The sequence below is a fragment of the Manihot esculenta genome, chromosome 9 (assembly GCF_001659605.2).
Source record: "Manihot esculenta cultivar AM560-2 chromosome 9, M.esculenta_v8, whole genome shotgun sequence".
Lineage (NCBI taxonomy): Eukaryota > Viridiplantae > Streptophyta > Magnoliopsida > Malpighiales > Euphorbiaceae > Manihot > Manihot esculenta.
Genome location: NC_035169.2, coordinates 36,618,452 through 36,637,894, shown reverse-complemented (window position 1 = coordinate 36,637,894; position 19,443 = coordinate 36,618,452). Strand labels below are relative to the sequence as shown.

Below are 19,443 nucleotides of genomic sequence, written 5' to 3'. Positions count from 1 at the left end.
TTTAAATCTAGAGTTATTACTTGTATACATCCTAAAAAGCTCTCCTCTAACTTGCGAAAGATCTGCCAAGGAGAGAGCGAGTTTTAAGGATTTTTATCTCACGATTTAATGCAGAAGTAATACAAGTGGAGGATTTAAATTATGAAATAGCATGTGAAATATTGAATAAAGGATTCATAGATTTCCTCATCAAGAATCCAGCCGTTACGTACCAATAGCTAATGGACAAAGACTAGAAGTACATCAGACTGGATGACGAAGTCTAAACGTTGAGAAAGGATAAAAGGACGAGTCAAAAGCAAAACCAAAAGTCAGAGAGGCAAGAATATGAAAGAGATCACAGAAGTTACCTAGTCTCCCGAAAAAGGATGACCAAAGTAAGTATGAGAATTATACTCTATTGAATAACTTACGAACACGTATTATAATGTGGATCAGGAAAAATGACAATAAGGTCAGATGGCCTCTCAAGCTGAACCCTGAGAGAGATGAAAGGCGAGACAAGAGCAAGTATTGTCGCTTTCACGAAAACTATGGACATACAACGTAGGAGTACTGATAATTGAAATACGAGATCGAGAGGTTAATAAGGGACAACGCACTTTGAAAGTTTAGTAGAAAGAGTAGGGAAGAGAAGACCTGAGCCCGAGGCAACAACTCACAAAACCACTCTTGACAGTGAACCTGTAGGGGTTATTTATGTAATTGCAAGAGAAGCCAGCGATGGTAAGGGAAAAAATAAACAAGTCGCAGAAGATGTCCTGAATGTTCAACAGTAGAGTCAGGACACGTATCTTTAATGTAGGAGACTGATGAATTGCAAAACTCACTACTTTTTCCATATTAAATTCCATGATTTTATTATGATCTTGATGAAAACAATTGATTTTTACTTATAATTTAATTTTGGACAGATTTATGAGCATAAATTGAGAAAAGAAACAAAAAGAAGCTGAATTAGAAATTTTTTTGACTGGAGGGTACAATCTTGCCCAAGGCTGTAGTCTAAGGTGACAAATAGACTCCAGAATTCAAATTTACCGGTTGTAATTCCGATTTTTCCAGCCGTACAGAGCCCAGATCAGTTTTAGATAGAAGCAAATATAATCATATTAGGATTGGGATAAGATAAGTGTAGTAGAATTTCTTTTAAATTGTTAATATTTATCTTTTTTATTAGAGAAAAGTTTATATAAAGGATGCCCTAGAATTAATCTAGACATCTCATATTTTTTCTCTTCTCCTCCTCTCTCATATTTGACCCCGTCTAGCCGCCTTCTTCTTCTTCTCTTTTTTATATTTCTTTGCAAATTTTATTATAACCCTTAGAGGCTAAACATTTCTTTTCAGCTGAAGATTAATCAAAACTGAGGTTTATTCAAAGTTGTGGGATTATGTTCTTAACTTCTCTTCATCTTATTTCTATTTTCAGTTAATTTTTATTTTTGAAAAACACCACTTTTATTGTTGTGCTCTTAGAAATTCAAGAGACCTATTGAATCTCTTAAAAAGACAACATATTGCTAATTAATCTAATTAAATTTATAATTGTTTAATTGAATTAATAACGAGTAGCAATTAATATATTCATTTATGTTAAGAAATTAATTGATTTAATTTAAATAATTTGCGTGTTATTATTAATAAAGTTTATGTTCTTCTCTCTTAAAGCATTTAACTAATTAAATTTACACGTATGTTGGGGTTATTAGTTAACTATAAATTAATTTAAGCGCATAGCGAATTAATTTAATCATAAGAAAGAATTGATGGGATTTGCGTATTTAATCACTATAACCAAACAATAAATAATAAAATGAATTATCTTTCTAACCAATGATCAATTGCCAACCTCTAAATTTTGATTACCTTCGGCTGAATTTTAACTTGATTATTTGTTTTACCACCTTAATTGCATTATTTTTTCTTCTTTTAGTTTTATTTTTAAATCAATTTCTCCAAACAACGATTCTCTTCTTCTCTCTTTTTGATTTAAACTATTTTTCTTATTCTACTAGTCATCTAAATTAAACAAAGTTAAGGTTTTTGTGAAATTGATACTCATTTGTCCTATTTATAAATTCTTTTAAATCAAGAAAAAAAAATTTAAATTGAACTTAATATTTAAAAGAACAGATATAACAGGCGGTAATATCGAATCTGGTAAGTTAGGCGAAAACTGAAAATGACCATTTAGAGTCTCAAAGGTTACTGGTCCAATATCTTATAAGCCCACCAAGTTAAAGGGCTGAGTCATTCCTCACTCCTGAAATGTTCGTAATTTAAAAAAATTTTATCAATAACAGTTAATGATATATTTTTTCATATGTTGTGTTATTCAGTGAAAAGGAACGATGGAGTTGCTTTTTTTAAAAGATTAAAGAGCTTATTAAAGGCCACACGGTGGATTACGCGAGACCATAATTCGGACATTAGTCCCAGTAAATAAGAAATTATATGTCAAGTCATAAGGCGGGTTCCGTTATGCCATAATCCGAATGTTCGTTCCATTAAACAAGACATTTTATGTCAGCCCACAAGGTGGATTTCACTAGGTCATAATCTGGGTATCAGTCCCACTAAATAATTTCTGCCAAGCAATAATTCGAGTATTAGTCCTATTAAACAAAAGATTCTATACTCAGGCCATAAAGTGGGTTCCGTCATGTCATAATCTGGGTGTTAATACCGCTAAATAAGATATTTTATACCAAGACCATAAGACGAGTATCCGTCAGGTCATAATTCGAGTGTTAATTCCATTAAATAAGATATTTTATACCTAAGTCATAAAGTGGACATTTACCGAGCCACACGACTGAACGTGAGCCCCGTTTCACAAGAAGTCTTCAAGGTATTTTATATTTAGACTCAAAAGCGGGCATCAGATCCAAATATTATTATATCATGTTACTTGCATATTTTTATTGATGAAATTATTTTAATAAATAATTTTAATTATTTTATATAAATTAAATTTGATAAAAAATAATAATTATAGTAGATAATTTATTTATTTTTAAATAAATTAAATTAATATTAATTAATTAAATTAATTGTATAATTTATATAAAATTTTAAATTCTTAATATATTTCTATTTAAATTTTTATAATTATTTTTATTATAATTCAAAAATTTTCAAGAAAAAAAAAGTGATTCTAACTAGTTAAAATTATAACTATTTTATAGAAAAAATATTTTTTCTTTTTAATTAAATAGATTTTGTAAGAAGTATTAAACTATTTACAATAATATTAATAAAAAGTAACATATTTTTAATCTGTTATGAAAAAATAAAATTTTATAATATATTATATTTAAAAATTAAATAAAAAATTAAATGTTAATTTAATTGAACTATTATCTATAATAAATTTATATTTTTTTATTATTTATTGTTTACATATAATTTATATTATATACAAAGGCGAGTGAAATAATAAATAATAAAATATATAAAATATTTATATTTATATTTGTTATGAATTTTTTATTTTAATTAATTAAAAAAATAATAAATAAGTTTATTATTAATTAAAATTTTAATTAAAACTAATTATAAAATATAATTATAATACAATTTTTAATTTATTATTATCAGATAATTTTATCCTAAAATTAAATAATTCTATTATTATCCAATTAAATTTTATCTTTAACGTTAAAAGAAAATAAGTTACGCACAATAACTGGATTATAATAACAATAAATTTAAAATAATAGTTTTTACTATAAAAAATAATTGAAATAAAAAAATATATTATTAAAAAGCTACTTATATTAAATATTCTATAATATAAAACAATATTATATTACATAAAATAGAAACACCATTTTAAATAATTCCAATAATAATTATGATACTGATAAATGGATAAAACAACTAAAATTGTCTGTTTTTTTTTTATATATCATATATAGTAATGAAAATTACTAGTGACTTATTAGTTATTAAGAAAATTTAATTTATAATTTTTATAATTATAAATTTTATTGTAAATTATGATATTAGAAATTGATTATAAAACGTTAATGGATTGAGCAGCTGTACAACTCAAATTATGCCTAAATAATATTTTATGTAATTTACTTATTATTTTTTTCAGAAAAAAAGAAAAGAAAAGAAAAGAAAAATATAAAATTGAAGAGCGAAAGACATATAACTCTCCCTTTCCCTTTCTGAGCGAAATTCACCCACGAGAGAGAAGAGGGACACACAAAATATAACTCCTCATTATCTCACTCCTTCGAGCCCCTCCCATAAACCTAGCTCTACCTTATCGATATCATCACTTCCCTTTTCAATTTCTAATTTTCTTCTTTACAATACCCAACAAAAATTTATAATCACTGCTTCAATAATCGATCAATTTCGCACTCCTTCCACTGGTTTTTGCGATTTCTCTTGGGATTTTGGAACTCTATTTGTCTTTAAAAAGGGAGCTATGGATGCTGATTCGTGGAGCGCTCGTCTCTCTTCTGCCTCTAAGCGATATCAATCAGTCCTTCAATCGCGATCTGGTGAGCTTTTAAGTCTATTTGGATACTGAGGATATAATGCGAAAGGGTACTAAAATGAATCAAACTGTTAAATTTTGGTTTTATGATGGGTTTACTGCTTTATATATAAGATAATCAAACCTGGACTTATCCCCTTTTTTGTTATGTTTTTTATGATGGGTTTACTGCTTTATATATAAGATAAGAACTAAGGCTATTTTTGATCGGCTGTATTGCAATCAAATTTGCTAGTGAATTTCAATAGGAGTTTTGGTTGCATTAAGACATATCTAATATAGCATAAGGTTTAGAATCTTAGTCACAAATATATTTAATTTTGTTTCAACTGAATATGAGATAGATATTAGCTTGTGGCTTATTTTCTATTTTCATTCTGAGTTAACTAAAACATAGTGTAACTAAAGCTTTGACAATATGTTCTGAGATCATATAAATATCCTTATCCTTATCTGAGCCTTACTGAATCTATGGAGCTTAAGCTTCCTATTACCAATATATGGAAAAATGGGGAGTATAAGCCACTTTGCATAAAAAGAGGCAAAGAATTTTTTAGCAAGCTTTGAGAACCAGATATTTGGTTCTATCAATTTTGTTCTGTTTTCTTTTCCCTTATCACTGATTTGTCAAATGGAGGTTGAGCATCTCTATATGTGATCGTTGAAGCTTTCTCTTAAATTAGAACTAAATTGTTGCTGCAACTGCAGATATGTTTATAGGTTTTGAAGAAATTGATGGAGATGATGATATAAGGGAGGAGTTTCCTTGCCCATTCTGTTCAGAATATTTTGATATTGTTGGCTTGTGCTGCCACATTGATGATGAGCATCCTGTGGAGGCAAAGAATGGGGTATCTCCTTTAATAGCTGAATCCCAATATTGTATTACGCTCTTGTGCATGGTTCAGAATGCTACTTCATGGTTATGATTCCAAAATTATATGTTAATATAAAATAGTTGTTTTCAGGCTCATAAAATATCTGCATTAGCGTAGCCAACTTGATTTTGTAGCCTTGAATTCCAACAAGTTGGGTTAAGTTGAGCAGCCAAGGAATTTGCATATGTAACTGGCCTTTGAAGTTTTATGAAGTTGAGCTGGATTCTATGCATTATTGTCATGTGCAGTAGTATTCCTTTAGCCGTAGTATCTTCTGTTTGATGATTAGGAAATCAATTTTTTCTATATTATACATGGTTTATTTGTCTCTTGATGCATACAAATACAAATATTAGTAATGAGATGAACCTTGATTTTGCTGACTTCAGTTTGTGTTGAGGTTAACTTAGCTGATAGGCATGGGGTTTGACTGCCCACCTAAGAACTTTGTTATAAATCATGCTGTGGTTCCAGCCTTTGGTATGAATATTGTTGTAGGATAGGGTGGATTACAGTATCTAATAGGACTAGCATTCTTTTTTCCAGTTCTCTGGAATATTAGAACTAAGTTCCTATCGTATATAAGTTTCATTTATCAGGCACTGTATTTTGAGGAACAGATTTTTGTTTGTTACATAATAATGGATGAATGCATGTTTCTTTCTGATGATGAGATCTTTTTGAAGGTCAACTTTGCTTATAATTTGTGCTGTCTAATACAGGTTTGTCCAGTTTGTGCAATGAGGGTGGGGGTTGATATGGTTGCGCACATAACATTACAACATGGAAATATATTCAAGATATCCTTCCTCAATATTGCTGGCTTAGAAGTCACACTCCTTTAGATGCTCTTTGTGTGATGTGTGTGCATCTGAGAGAGTTGAAAAATTAAAATTATCCTATTTTTTTCCCTTTCTAGACTTTTCATATTTCCGTATTACTGTCAATTTCTTTTTCTTTCTAGCAAAACCTGGTCGGACATATTGAAACATGTGATACAGGGTGGTTTTCTTGTTTGCTTTCTGCAGAAATGATTATTTCTGATGCTTTGGCTGTAAAACAAGCAGGGATGCCTTGTATTGAATGGATTATTGGGGAATTCAACTTCTTTTGAGAATGGCATTGTCTTGTGATTTTCATTTTAACTTCATTTTTCACTTAAAGATGAACCATTACGGTTTCCAATGTTATAGGTTATTTCATATGTCAAAAGTGTCTTATTAGCCTGCATTATTGTGATTGCATAGTTTAGTCTGTAAAAATCCATTGTGTTAAAATATAATCCTTGTGTGGCCTAATGCATTGACTTCCTTAACAAGTGATTACATGCAGCGGAAGAGGAAATCACGAAAAGGTGGACATCATTCTACACTTACATTATTGAGGAAAGAGCTGCGAGAAGGAAATCTACAATCTCTTTTTGGGGGTTCTTCATGTATAGTTTCCTCAACCAATGTAGCACCTGATCCACTGTTGTCTTCATTCATTTTGCCTATGGCTGATGATTTTGGAAGTGCTCAACCTTCTTTTTCAAGTGAAACAAGCTCAGCTAAGAAAAGCTTAGATGAGAATGTTTCAGCACGGTATGTTAGCTGGTTATGTTGTATACTTTTCTGCTGCATTTTAATTGGTCATATGGTAGGATATCATGCATATACTCTTACACGGTCATTAATAAGACCCACCAGGTTATATGATATTTAGGAGCAATATCAAAGGAAAAAATAATTGGCATTACTGTAACAATGTTTATGCCTTCAAGTAATCAAAAGAGCATCTCTTGAGGGCATTTTTCCTTTAATGGATGATTGAATAACAGAATAAGGATGTTCTGATGCAATATTCATAATCTTTAATTTGCAAGTTCAACTGCTTGATGTTATAAGATTGCAAATTCTTCAGTGTGGGTATGAGATCAAAATTATGGATGATGATCTGCAGCGGAAGTGAGGATGTGCCTATTGTGGATGTTTAGAAAATGGCCTATGTCCTACAACATGTTTCCTAAATATCTGATCTTTTAGATGCCTCCAACTGTTAAGCCATACCTCATTGGTTAAGCATTTTGGGTTTATATACTCAGAGAATATATATTTTCCATGGCATGAAGCTTTGAATTTTCGCATTATCAAATTAGATGATAAATTGTGATTGTTTAGTATTTGCTGTTGCTGGATTGCATTTGATATTACAGCTTGCCTACTCATATAAATAACCAAATCATTTTGTTTCATGGGTTTAAATTTTCTTTTTTTGGGGGGTGGGGGAACGGGTGTTTTTAGGTACTCAATAACCTGCGATTCCCCTCAATTGCACCTCAATATTTGGGGAGGGAAGATTAATGAGACAATAGGAACAATTTGGAATTTCCTTATAGCTTTATCTCTTTTATATTAATATTTTTTTTAGTTATCCCTACCTTTATCTTATCTTCTGATAGCTTTCATTTTCTTTCTTCTTCTTAGTTTCACCCAAAACCAAACAATAGAAGGTTTCCCTCTCATTTTTCCGTCACCCTCTTATCAAAATAAAGATAACTGCGTTAACTTGCCTTTCTTTTTCCTTCCCTTTCTCATTTTCCACAAAACTTCTCACCTTTCTGCGGACCCTATGCTGCTGCACTGAAATTATCAGAGACTGATTTTTTCATGTTTCTTTTAAGCGGATCAATTTCTATGTTTATTGTGTATTGTGGTCCTACTTACAGTTGAAATGTGTAATATAGTAATTTTTCGAACATTAGAGAAAATTACTATTAGTCCTTGTAGTTTAGCAAAACAAACTACTTGGTTTGGATCTTATCCATGTGAACCATATCTAATATTTGTTTTTTGGGAACAGAAATATGAAGTCATCTCCCCTGTCAATCAAGGATCAGGAAGAGAAGGCGAAGAGGAGTGAGTTTGTTCAAGGGCTGTTGTTTTCCGCCATTCTTGATGACATATTATGAGGAGAATCGTACTAGTCGCTGCAGTTATGGAAGTCCAATTTACAACTAAGAGCCCTACAATCTATGGTTTGTTTGTAGTGAATATGCCAAATTGCCAGTATGTTAAAGGCAAGAGTGTTGAATAAGGTGTAGGAATAGTAAAGCTATGTTGCATGTGAACTTTAGTTGCTGGACCTGAACAGACTTTCACCTTCAGGTCACCATAAAAGAAAAAAAAAAAAAAGAGAAAATCTTTCTCTCGTCTCCTGCTGTTCCTATAGTAAAATGGCCTTGCTTTTTCTATGGACGCCAGAAGCCCTAGATTCCCATTTTTTGTGCTATTCAATGAGATGTGAATATGAATGTTGAACAAGTGATAGAATTATAATATAATAATCATAAAAAATAGTAAAATAGTAGTAATAATAATAATAATAATGGAAGTACAAGTGATGAAAAAATAGAAGGAATAAATGAAATATATGTTTTATATATTATAATGAGTTTATGCTAATTATTTGCTAAATGATTACGTGATAGAATTATTATTTTATTATATTTTTATGTATAATTAAATAGAATAATAGATATCGTAATTTTATTTATGTGTTTCACTATGTCCCATTAAAAATGTAGTCTAAGATTAAATGTTGAAATCTTTTTTACTCGAAGATGTATAATTACATTGCACGTGGAAATGAATTTTAACATTTTGTTATATTAATTTTGGGAAACTATTAGAATTTAGTTCTAACCATTTGAATCTAAGAATTTTTTCTTTTATAATAAAATGAGAGATTGAACAACTAAATTTGAAATTGCTCAAAATTCATTATCTGACACTTAGATTCAAAATGTATTAGTCGATCATTGAATTACTGGATGTTGACATTCTTGACTCATAAATGATGTTGACATAATATACAATATTGATATTCTTAAATAATATGGGTTGTAGAATGGGCCAAAATAATTGATTCAGTTATTCTTTAGGCCTATGGCCCTATTGCTTTGTTAGACCCAAATCATTCCATTGGGTGTTATAACATACCCAGCTTGACCTACTCTCATGTTTGTATTGCTTTATACAACTCAAACTTTAGCATTCCAACCCATTCTTCTCTTTTTAAACTCCATATGTAAAATATATACACAAGTATATAAAAAACATCTTAATTTTAGTTTATAGAGTTGGGAGTACCTTTGAGGCTGGAATCATCTTTCATATCTAGAAGCAACTCATAGGTTTTTTTTTTCTCTCCCCACTTAGGGATTCAAGGGAGTTGAGTTGTCCAATACAATGACAACCATATATGCCTATATAGTATTTCAAAGTTTCTTTAGCTAACAAAAATCATTCTCTATCTTATTATAATGGATGAGAACCAATAATCAAGAATTTAGAACAAAGATACAAGAAATTATTACTTCATATAATATAATCTTTGCCTCCAAAAGATAAACATTGTATCCTCTCCTTTTCTCCTTTTCTCTTTTCTTTTTATTAACGGGTTATATTCAATAATAATTTTAAAAATTAAAATACTAATATTTAGTAATTAAAAGCACTTTATAAATGAAATTTAATTAACCGCTACCATAATCACTATTCGCTATTAAAATAATTAATTATTACTAAAACTGTTAATATTGCTAAATAGAGTCTTAATATAAGATTAAAATCTTAATAAAAGCTTTGTTAGACCTTTATCTTTTTTTCTTTCAATAATTAATTAAGCAAATTGGAGTATTAATTTGCCACATACCATATAAAACTTGGCTAATCCACATGTAATTAAAGGAAGATAAAGTATATTATTAGCTAAACTATCTATACCATCAAATGCTTCATGAGGTGACTTGGACACATGGCTTGTATTGAAAAGAAGGAGTATTGAAAGAATTGCAACCATAAAAGAGTATGTGATTGAACATCATGATTTTGATCAAAGCTTGAAATAAAACAATCTACTCTCTCAATTGCATTATTATTCATTCCATTCACCTTTTTTTTTTAAAAAAAAAATTAATTTAATTAAATTATTACGAAATTCTTAATTCGAATATATACATATGTATAGAGTTTTGAAAATTTTATTTACTTACCCCAGTTGAAAATCAGAATTTTGTGAGTGTTTAATTTAATTAATTTTTTATTATAATATGAAAGGAAAATTCAATTTATTAGGAATTGAATTACATCTAACTTACCCTAATCATCACTATGGCATGCATATGATGGCTTTATAAGTTAGGATTTTTATAATATAAAGACTGAAATTAACTTTATGGACCATAATAATGCACTTGAGACTGGGAAAGGTTGAAATTGGACCCATTCCATTGACTTCAACTCTTCTTTTCTCTGCCTACCCTTCAACTCAAGGGTTCTCTTCAATTTTTATTTTTTTTAATGTGTTCTTTAATTTTAGGGTATTTTAGTTGTAGAAATACAAGATAAAGTTGGAATTTCAATCCTTATATTTAATTGTAAAATCTTGATGCTAGCAAGCAATAGAGATTTCCCAAAAATTATAGTCGAAGATGATTTCTGTCATATTAATGATTTTAATGAAATGAATATATTTTTTGAGAAAAAAAATTGACTAAGTTAGGTCTTGGAAGCTAGGGATGTTGGTGAAATATATAGAGATTCCCTCATTGCCAAGTCTAAATCATCAACTAACAATACTTTAACTTCAAAATAAAGCCTTCAACTCTTCCCATCCATTGAATTCAACAAAGGGTTTTCATTATTTAATGCATAAGCATAATTTATTATCTATGATTACCTTTTTTTTTTTTTAAATTAACCATTTTATTTATTAGGGCACCATTTCAAAACTTGAAATTGCTTAGTGGATCCAATCATTTCCCTTTTTTAAATAACCATTTTAATCTTTAATCACTACTTACCTCCAAACAACTTAATAAAAAAAATTAAAAAATCTAATTTGCAATGTAAAATTTAAGAATTTAAATAAAATCCACGTCATATAAAATCACAAGTGCAATAATTATAAAAAATAACTAAGTAATTTTTCGTACATGAATCAAATCTAAGTCTTAGAGGAATGTCTTGTACCCCATGCCTTTATCCCAAAGTATGTTTCTTGTCTAAAGCTACAAGACATTCTTTTTCTTTGGATTGTTTATGTCTAAATTTAGAGGAACAAATTTTTTTAATAATACGTACCAAAACCTGAATTTACACAACATTCACTCAGTGACTTGACAATAATATGTTTAAAATTTCTTATTAATTAGAGATCGATTTCGCTTTTCTATTTCAAAAAAAAAAAAAAAAATTCAATGTTGTACTTTGTAGAAGTAAAAAAATAAACAAAATGATAAGAAGCTTGTGATTTGATGATGATTTTGTTTCATCAACATGTAATGGTGGGTCTTCGGCCTGCCCAATGGAGCCCACTTCAGATCAATGGTTGAGATTGGTCCGGCACTCCCTAATACAAGCCGGCATGGTGCCATGGGCCCCCACTTTGGACGACTATGTTAAGGTCCCACTAATTTTTTTTTTTCATTTCTTGATTTTGTTTATTTAATAAATTTTTAAAAATTAATTTAATCAATCCGAATCTATTATAGATCAGGTTCGGATCCGAACCACATGTTTAAATGCTTGTGAACGTTGGAGGGAAGGGGGAGATTTGGAATTGACAACGAAGCCCAAATCTAATCCTATTGAGGAGCGATGCCTTATTGGCCTCCTTTTAATAATTATATTAATATATAAAGTAAAAAATTGATGAATTAAATTAAATTAATTAAAATATTTCAATTTTTAGTTTGATTTAGTTTTAGTCTCACTATTAATTTTATTTAACCACTAGCCTAAAATTTGAATTCAAAATTGTTTACTATTTAATAATAATGTTAATATATAAATAAATTTAATTAAAATTATATTAATTTATTTAATATTATAAACGATTTGTTATTGTTTCTACTATTATTAATTTATAGTAATCCTACATAATTAATTATTTTATTAATTTAAATAGATTTTTATTTAAATTATAAACATAACTTATATCCCTGTTTTAAAATTTTTAAATAACTGAAAATTACATATTTTAACCTCGAATAAGGGGAGAGCATATATCAATTTGAATTGAAAAAATGAATCAAATCAATTAATTTTGATTTAGTGGTTTGATTAATTAAAATATTTAGTTCGATTGATATTTTTTAAATTATTTAATTTTCAATTTTATTCGATTTAAACGTATTAAATAACTAATAAATCGAATAATTAATTTTATATATATTTTTATTATGCGAAACACTGATTTTACATCTACTTTAAATTTTATATGTATTTATATGAATTTTTTTAAGTATTATTATTATATGAATAATATAATATTTATGTTGATTTGTTAGAAAAGGTGAAAAAATTTGAGAGAATGGCCATAAATTTAAAAATAATTAATTTTTTTTATTGACAGTAAAATTAAAAAATAAATATTATAAAAGGAAATACTCATGAAAGGGTGCATGCCTGAAATCATTATAATTAATTAATTAATTGACCTTTAATTATAGAAAATTAATCAACATTTCCAAGTAAAATTTTAATTTTATATTTGTTAGTTTAAAATAAAAAAAAGGTGGCAATAATCATGATCGCATGCCTACCCTATGCATGAGCAAGACTCAGCCACATCATTCATCAACTAAAGAATTATATCTTTTTCTACAAATTAAAATATGCATCATGTTTACTTTTGAGTAAAATTTAAATATTTAGCTGATTTTTTTAAAACCTTTAAAATATATTAATTAGAAAAGATTTAAATTAATTTAAAATTAATAATTAAACGACATTTTATATATTTTAATAATATTTAATATAATAATTTTAAAAAGGTTTCTTGACCTTTAAATATCAATCCCAAATGGGACATTAATTCATATCCCTGTAATTAACATATACTGATAAATTAAGCAATATTTCTATATGGAAGGAAAAAAAAAGTCGTTAGATATTTCCATCTTAAAAAATAATATCAAATTAATAAAATTTAACTCAAATTTGAAAATAAATCAATTGATATTAAATAAATAAAATATTAATTATTTTTCTTTTTAAAGAAAAATGGAGGTAAAATTAGCGTTACAGTTGCTTTACCCGCAAAAATTAAACCGTTTCGCTGACAAAACCGGGAGGTTCGGAACCAGGCTCGGTAGAAGAGCTTTCCCTCTTCAAAATTGGACGTAGGGGAAGAGAGAAAGTGAGAGAAAGTAAGAGAAAATCTTACCAAAATCTCCATTTTCTTTCTTCTTTCTTTCTCTCTCTCTCTACACGCAAAAACTTTCCATCTATACCTTAAGATAATAGATCTCAACATCATCATATATCTTTTTTCTCCTGTCTCCAAGAGTACATATACATAAACGCACATACACACACACACGCATATATATAGACAGATATAGTTATAGACATTTACGTATATACTTGTGATCTTCCTGGTTTGTGTATTTTGAAGATTGTTTGGGTTCTTTGGGGTTAATGGGTTGCATTTGAAAAGGGAATTTCTGAAACAGTATCTTTCAAATTTTTAGAGGGTGGTGAGTTTTGGTTTATTGAAGAAAAATGGCAACAGAGCATGTATTGCCTTTCTCTGTGGTTTCTGTTGTGGAGGAAATTCTTCAACAACATGGGACTAAGACTTCTGGTACTAGATCGAGACAAATTGATTTGGCTTCAAGGAAAGCTGATGAAGCTTGTATGTTCAAGATAATCTTCATCTTCATCCCCTGTCACCTTTCGCTTTGTTTCTTTTCTTTCTTGTTCCTCATTTTGATTTGTTTTTCTTTTATTGATTCCATTTTGATGGCGTTTAAATTTGTGGTATTTGAATATTAGTGTCTTATAATTTCGAGAGGATTCCAGGTTTAGCCTTGAAACTTTAGTTTCTGAATTGCATTTTCCATGGATGATCATTTTAGAATGGTGGTTATCATTATTGGGGTTCCTTAGAACATTGGAATTGTTAAATTTGGTTGCTGTAAGAAGAAGAAATTCATGTTGGTGCCTTGTTTTTGCAGCCGTTAGAAGGTTCGAAGCAGCTGAATGGCTTCGAAAATTGATTGGAGTTGTTGGGGCTAAAGATTTGCCTGCAGAACCCTCAGAAGAAGAATTCCTGCTCGGATTGCGAAGTGGGATAATCTTGTGCACTGTCCTTAACAAGGTTCAACCTGGAGCAGTGCCAAAGGTATGATTTTTTTTCTTCTTACTTTCGCTTTTGTTAACTAATTACATAATCTCGATAACACATTTGATGGAAATTTTTGCCTGGAATTTTGACAGGTGGTGGCAGGCCCTTGTGATTCTGTGACAGTTACTGATGGGGCAGCTCTATCTGCATTTCAGTACTTTGAAAATGTGAGAAATTTCCTTGTTGCTGTGGAGGAAATGGGGCTTCCAACATTTGAAGCCTCTGATCTTGGTCAGGTAAAAGTCGAAGACCTTGCCAATATCCATCACCATTGGCGAAAGTTATATTTCTTGTATGACATCTGTGCATTTCTTCAATTTTCAGGGAGGGAAATCTGCTCGGGTAGTGAACTGTGTATTAGCACTTAAATCATATAGTGAGTGGAAACAAAGTGGTGGAATTGGGACATGGAAATATGGTGGAAGTTTAAAACCCCAACAACCCTTCACGAGAAAAGTTGCAGAACCTTTCCTGAAAACTGTTTCTCGGACCACATCTTTGCCTAATGGTGGTGATCGCTCTTTATATGATGATCTTGATGAATCAGTCAGTAAGCTGAGCTTAGCTGTTTCTCAATGTTTATTTGTGATATGAAACCATAAAGCTCAAGCTTATTTATTTACACAAATTTTTCAGAGTGCCTCTCGTTCGTTACATAAGCTAGTCCAAGCAGTTATTTCGAATAAGAAGCAAGAAGAAATACCATATGTAAGGATTCTTCTTGTTCCTTTTAGACTGCTCACAGTTCTGTTACATGGGTGAAAAATTTCTAAATGAACTTTCAAAGTTGGTTATTTTGTTTTAGTTAAGGAATCATTTGTGGCTAACAGGTTGTAGAATCTATGTTGAATAAAGTCACGGAGGAGTTTGAGCGTCGACTCGTAAGCCAGCAAGAAATGGTAAGGAGTTTGTGAAGTCTAATGGTTTTGATATGTAGATATTCAAGTGAGTTATTTATTTTTGATAATCTTGCAGATAAAAGCAACAGCAAAAGACTTGGTAGTATCTAGCCCTGGCATGTCTCTTGAAACAACTTCTAGTGATACAAAGGTATGTGTTTTTCTTACATGACAGAGATTTCAAATTGGGTAATGAAATTTGCATAATTTTGATTGTTATTTAGGGGTTAAGTTCTGTATTTAATGGGGTGATATTTTTATTTAACTATTTTGAATTAATAAGATGGAGGAAGAAATTTCTACTCCAATCAAAGCAGAAGAAGCATCTACAGAAATCACAACAGAAGAATACAGCAATCAAGAGGATGATCATCATGATGAAGAATCAAAGGCCCAGCGTTTGAAGCAGCAAATGATGGTGGAACAGCAACACATACATATTCAGGTAATCATGGTTTCACATCACTGTAAATTCTTTGAACCTTCTCAGAAGGATTTAATTACTGAATATTGTTGTTGCCTGTAGGAACTTAAACATACTCTTAACTCCACAAAAACAGGAATGCAGTTTTTGCAGATCAAGTATCAGGAAGAGTTCAAGAATTTAGGTAAGATCTCACATATTTGCATTGTTTTTAAAGATTACTGGAAGGGGATGAATCATGAATGTTTATACATATTATTACCATTTTTTTGTAACAGGCAAGCGCTTGCATGGCCTAGTTCATGCTGCCACAGAATACCAGAAAGTCTTTGAAGAAAATCGCAAGTTATACAATCAAGTTCAGGATCTCAAAGGTATCATCATCGGCTTGATGTTTGATTTAATGTCTCCGTTACCATGTAAGTGCTAAGTTTCTCAGCTTGTTTTGATTGTTACCAAATGTGTTTGATTAGGAAATATTAGAGTATACTGCCGAGTGAGACCCTTCTTGCCTGGGAAATCGAGCCGTTTCAGTCCTGTGGATCACATTGAGGAGGGGAACATTTCAATAATAACTCCTTCAAAGTATGGCAAAGAAGGAAGAAAATCATTTAATTTCAACAGAGTTTTCGGTCCTATGGCAACTCAAGGTTTTTAAGGCTTCATTTTGCTCCTTTTCTCAATATGCATCCTTCTCATCAGCATTCATCTTTAAAATTTTTTCCCTTTTATCTTCACCGCAGAGGAAGTATTTTTAGACACTCAGCCTTTGATTCGGTCGGTTCTTGATGGTTACAATGTTTGTATATTTGCTTATGGCCAAACTGGATCTGGGAAAACTTATACTATGGTGAGAGGATACATCTATCATACTGTTATAAGATGATTTATTATGAATCTTTGTTCTTTTTTTTTTTTCAATAACATTTTTTTACTCTTATTATTTAATCCTCCAGAGTGGCCCAATAGAACTTACAGAAGAGAGCCAAGGTGTAAACTACAGGGCATTGAGTGATCTATTTCTTCTGTCAGATGAAAGAAAGGCAATTATTAGCTATGAAATCTCTGTCCAGATGCTAGAGATTTACAATGAGCAAGTGAGGGATCTCCTATCAAGTGATAGTATAAATAAACGATATCCTTCAGGGCACTAATTTTATTTTATTTTGTTTATAATAATGTGTATAATTCAATGCCTCCTATATTCGCTTACATACAACAGTTGCATTGAATAAATTTTCCCCTACATCTCCCGGCTTGTATGTTCTTAACTCCTACATACGTTAGAAATTCGCAACAGTTCTCAGAATGGGATTAATGTACCTGATGCAACCCAGTTACAAGTAGCATCAACAGCTGATGTCATAGATCTGATGAAACTTGGGCATAGGAATCGTGCAGTGAGTGCCACTGCTATGAACGACCGGAGCAGTCGATCTCATAGGTGCAGATACTATTCTAGTAAATGCTTTATGTTTCAATTGTTCTCAATTATGCAGAAATCATAGGTGAAGCTAATAACTGGTCTACAAGTGCATGTTCATCAAATATTTACAGTGAACAAACATTTTGCAGCTGCCTGACAGTTCATGTCCAAGGAACAAACTTAACATCTGGAACTGTGAGTCGCGGTTCGATGCATCTAGTTGATCTAGCAGGAAGTGAAAGGGTTGATAAATCTGAGGTGATTGGAGAAAGATTGAAGGAAGCACAAAATATCAACAAATCTCTTTCTACTTTAGGAGATGTGATCTCTTCTCTTGCTCAGAAAAGTAATCATGTTCCTTACAGGAATAGTAAACTCACTCAACTACTCCAGGATTCACTTGGTAAGATTAACCAAACTCTGTCCCTTTTCCTTTTCTCCAGTTAATGTAATATTCTTCTTTTTTATTTATTTATTTATTTATTTTTTTGTTTTCTGGTGTCAATATCCTTCAGGAGGGCAGGCCAAAACTCTCATGTTTGTCCACATAAGTCCTGAGCATGAAGCCCTTGGTGAAACACTTAGTACACTTAAATTTGCTGAAAGGGTTGCCACAGTTGAGCTTGGTGCTTCTCGAATTAATAAGGATAGTTCTGAGGTGAAGGAGCTAAAAGAGCAGGTTCTTATTCTTCCCTAATTTATTCTACTCATTTTGCTTGATAAAGAACTCCACTACGTGGTTCTTCATTGAGCCATTCTTGTAGATAAACATTTTCTTTGTAATCTGCTCTCAGATTGCTACTCTTAAGGCAGCCTTAGCTAGAAAGGAGGGAGATTCAGAGCATTCACAAAATTCTCAAAGCAGCAGCCCAGAAAGACTAAGAATGAAGCCAGGAAGTGGAGATAGTAGTCGTAGGCAATCACTGGATTGTGTTAGTAATATACAGGTAATTAAATTATCTGCACTGGTGGAAAATTTTGCTAATTAAGTAATGGTGTTCGACCATGAAAGCTTTACATACTGTTGTTCAGATGAGAAGCAATTCTTCATCTCTCATGAGAAGAAGAAGCTTAGATATCAATGATTTGCGAACAAAGTCACCTCCATGGCCAGCAGTTGGGAGTCCTGCGCAGAACGACAAGGAGGAAGATAAAGAATCAGCCTGTGGTGACTGGGTAGATAAGGTAATGGTGAATAAGCATGAAAATCTAATAAGCGAAGATCATGAAAATCTTCTGGGACAGTGGGAGCTAGACAGCAGACAATTGCCTGAGCCATTTTATCATGGTTATCCTCGAGACCCTTCCAAGAATAAGGACAACCAAGAATTTGATGCACATAGTCGTAGGTCTGATGTTATATCCACTGATTCTGATGAGCTTGAAGCTGGAACAAGTGATTCATCAGAGCCGGACCTGCTATGGCAATCTAATCTTCCTAGAATGAGGAGCCTTCCAAATGGGTTGGTTTCTAAGCCAAAGAAGACTACTCCTAAGTCAATCAAGAGACCAGAACACAAGTAAGCCATGGAAGCTTTTCCTTTTATTTTGCATTTGTGATCAGTGAATTTTCTTTGTTGTTAATTACTGACCCTTTTCTTTAAATCTTTGGTTTCTAATGCAGGAGTTTGATTCCATCACTAATCCCTTCTCCTTCAAAGAAACCAAATGGGGGATTTAGTCCAGTGGGAAGCAAGCTTGGAAGATATCCAGTTGGTGCTGATGCAAAAAGGAAAATTGGCCATGGGAAGTGAGAATTCTACTATGAGATGCTGAAGGAGGTGGTGGCTTTATGATTTATATATATATATATAGCCTTTGTGTATTTACCATTACTACACAGTGGTAGAGAGAAAGAGAGAGAGAGAGAAAAAGAAAGAGAGAGAAGCTCCAAATGGTCTGTGGTGGTGATTAGGAAATGTATGAAATCCCATGTTACTGGTTTCGATTTGTTCATAATGGTTGTGTTCATCTTGTGAATTCCTTTTGCTTTTTTACTTCTTACATCAAGAGAGGGGAGTTCATTATATTATCTACCCACCCTTAATTAATTAATAAATAATATATTATTTAAAATTATGGCGAGTTTTATTTTTTTTTTAAAAAAACTAGTTTATTAATCG

The 19,443-nt window shown here is 31.0% G+C and overlaps 2 protein-coding genes across 2 annotated transcripts; both read left to right on the top strand.

Annotated features, from left to right (window-relative positions):
* The first annotated feature begins 4,160 nt into the window (after positions 1 to 4,160).
* LOC110623446 (protein DEHYDRATION-INDUCED 19 homolog 3) lies at positions 4,161 to 8,629 on the top strand. The gene is made up of 5 exons (XM_021768394.2): positions 4,161 to 4,523; positions 5,228 to 5,370; positions 6,120 to 6,197; positions 6,724 to 6,980; positions 8,239 to 8,629. Exons 1-5 carry the CDS (start codon positions 4,448 to 4,450, stop codon positions 8,345 to 8,347), a joined length of 663 nt encoding a protein of 220 aa, XP_021624086.1. The 5' UTR covers positions 4,161 to 4,447; the 3' UTR covers positions 8,348 to 8,629.
* A 4,967-nt stretch (positions 8,630 to 13,596) lies between these two features.
* On the top strand, positions 13,597 to 19,349 carry LOC110622527 (kinesin-like protein KIN-14I). Its single transcript, XM_021767058.2, has 19 exons — positions 13,597 to 14,079; positions 14,402 to 14,568; positions 14,664 to 14,807; positions 14,896 to 15,117; positions 15,208 to 15,279; positions 15,402 to 15,470; positions 15,547 to 15,621; positions 15,754 to 15,915; positions 15,997 to 16,078; positions 16,173 to 16,268; positions 16,368 to 16,544; positions 16,638 to 16,744; positions 16,851 to 17,029; positions 17,177 to 17,338; positions 17,470 to 17,723; positions 17,836 to 17,999; positions 18,115 to 18,267; positions 18,353 to 18,840; positions 18,945 to 19,349. The coding sequence occupies exons 1-19, from the start codon at positions 13,947 to 13,949 to the stop codon at positions 19,072 to 19,074; spliced, it is 3,036 nt and encodes a 1,011-aa protein (XP_021622750.1). The 5' UTR covers positions 13,597 to 13,946; the 3' UTR covers positions 19,075 to 19,349.
* The last annotated feature ends 94 nt before the right edge of the window (positions 19,350 to 19,443 follow it).